Source organism: Lethenteron reissneri, unplaced genomic scaffold (assembly GCF_015708825.2).
Source record: "Lethenteron reissneri isolate LAM-NWPU_2019-01 unplaced genomic scaffold, ASM1570882v1 scaffold_1510, whole genome shotgun sequence".
In the NCBI taxonomy this organism is placed as follows: Eukaryota; Metazoa; Chordata; class Hyperoartia; order Petromyzontiformes; family Petromyzontidae; genus Lethenteron; species Lethenteron reissneri.
The window spans coordinates 38,978-40,630 of NW_026891235.1; the positions used below are offsets into that span (position 1 = coordinate 38,978).

The window sequence follows — 1,653 nt, forward strand, 5'->3', positions numbered from 1 at the left end:
ATTTAAAGTTGACGTATGCGAAAATAGAACAGCGCTGGCTCACCGTGGGGCTTATCGCCTGGTACCCGGGTACTTTGAACGTAAACCCTACGGTTCGCGAGCCAAATCTTTCGCAAGTTTCGTCCACGCACAGACACAGACAAACACAGACACACAGAAAATGGCTTTTATAGGCAAGATTGTATAGACGTGTAGTGTAAAGTAGTGTAGTGTAAAGTGGATATAGTGTAACGTGGCTCAGTGAAGGATATGATGGATGCCACAGGGTCACCGAACCCCATTGTGAATCCTCAGTGTGCCGAGTGAATGTTTCGTAGATTTGGCGTTAACAAGAACGGAGTAAAAAGAATAACACTTAGTTACTAAGCACATTCAAGTGATGAGGGTCAAAAAACAGTGCTTCTGCATTGTGGAAATTGACACAAGTGTATAGTAAGGTAGTGAATTGTGTAGTGTATCAAAGTGTAGTGTTTGTAGTAGTGTAATGTATAGTGTAAAGCGGCTCGTAATGATGGGCATGCTGGACGCTGTGGTGCCCTAAACAACTTTGTGGGGATCTCCAAACCCCCACAGCACCTGGCTGAAACCAGATGGAGTCCAATTTCAGCCGAGGCCACCCCCAGCCCGTGGCTGGAGGCTACTTGCAGAAATATTGATCGACGGTCGATGGGCACAGCTTGCACCTGACGTTCCAGCGGAGTTGTTCCTTGCATCCGCACTGCTTCTCCACCGTGACTGGGAAGGGAACAGCAGCAGAGGCAACGGTGCGAAACGGACGCGTGAACCATCGTCGTTTTGCTCACAATGATTTTTCATCGCAATTTTGCGATCGTCGTTGACGTCGCGAGGTGAAAAATCTCCCTTCGAGCGACCCAAGGTTAACGGAAAGCAGTTCTCAAGAAATGTTTTCTATTTAATTGTGGAGTTTACAGTACTGTATAGTGCAGTGTATAGGAGTGAAGAATAGTGTATAGTAGTATAGGGACAGTGCGGAAAGAGAGAGACGGTGCGTGGGTGGAGAAGGGGGGGTGAGGGGCTCACCTTGCGAGATGTCGTATCCTCTGTCACAGCACGTGATGACGGAGCATCCCTCGGTGCCCTCGGAGGTGACGTTGCACCGCCGCCCCACCACGCCGGGGATGCCGCTGGCGTCGTCGCGCTCGCAGTATTCCGGGCTGGCGCTCACGTGCACCAGCTCGCTCGCCGTGGGCGCCGTCAACCACTCGTTCACCGGCTCCAGACGCCAGCGGGACCAGCGGGACCAGCGGGTGGCACCGCCGGTAACGGCACCGGCTGCACCGCCGCGACGACCGCTCGTCTTGTGGCTCACCAACCGCATGGCGGAACTTGTGTCGTACTTTTCCTGCAGCCACCATTGTCATCATCATCATCAGGGGATGAGGAGGATCCGCCATGTGTGTTTTTGTTGAAGTGGTGGTGGTTGTTGTGTGAATGCGGGGAACCTCCTTAGTTGTTAGGGACCCCTCCCCCTGTTTGTAGCCCACCTGTCAATTAATCCTTAATCCCCCACCCACACCTCCTCCAGGTGCAGTCTCATCACCGGCAGCCGTGAGCTCACCTTCAGAAAGTTTCCAACTTTGCGAAAGTCGGCGAGATGCGGCGAGCAGACCTGGAGCACGCAGATGCCAAATT

At 52.8% G+C, this 1,653-nt stretch overlaps 1 protein-coding gene across 1 annotated transcript; it reads right to left on the reverse strand.

Annotated features, from left to right (window-relative positions):
- Positions 1-210: 210 nt before the first annotated feature.
- On the reverse strand, positions 211-1,648 carry LOC133362516 (protein Wnt-5b-like; the record flags this gene model as incomplete). The annotated part of the gene is made up of 3 exons (XM_061581464.1): positions 211-735; positions 1,042-1,363; positions 1,580-1,648. Coding segments are annotated over 3 exons (489 nt in total), but the record flags the coding sequence as incomplete, so codon positions are not given.
- Between the last annotated feature and the right edge of the window lie 5 nt (positions 1,649-1,653).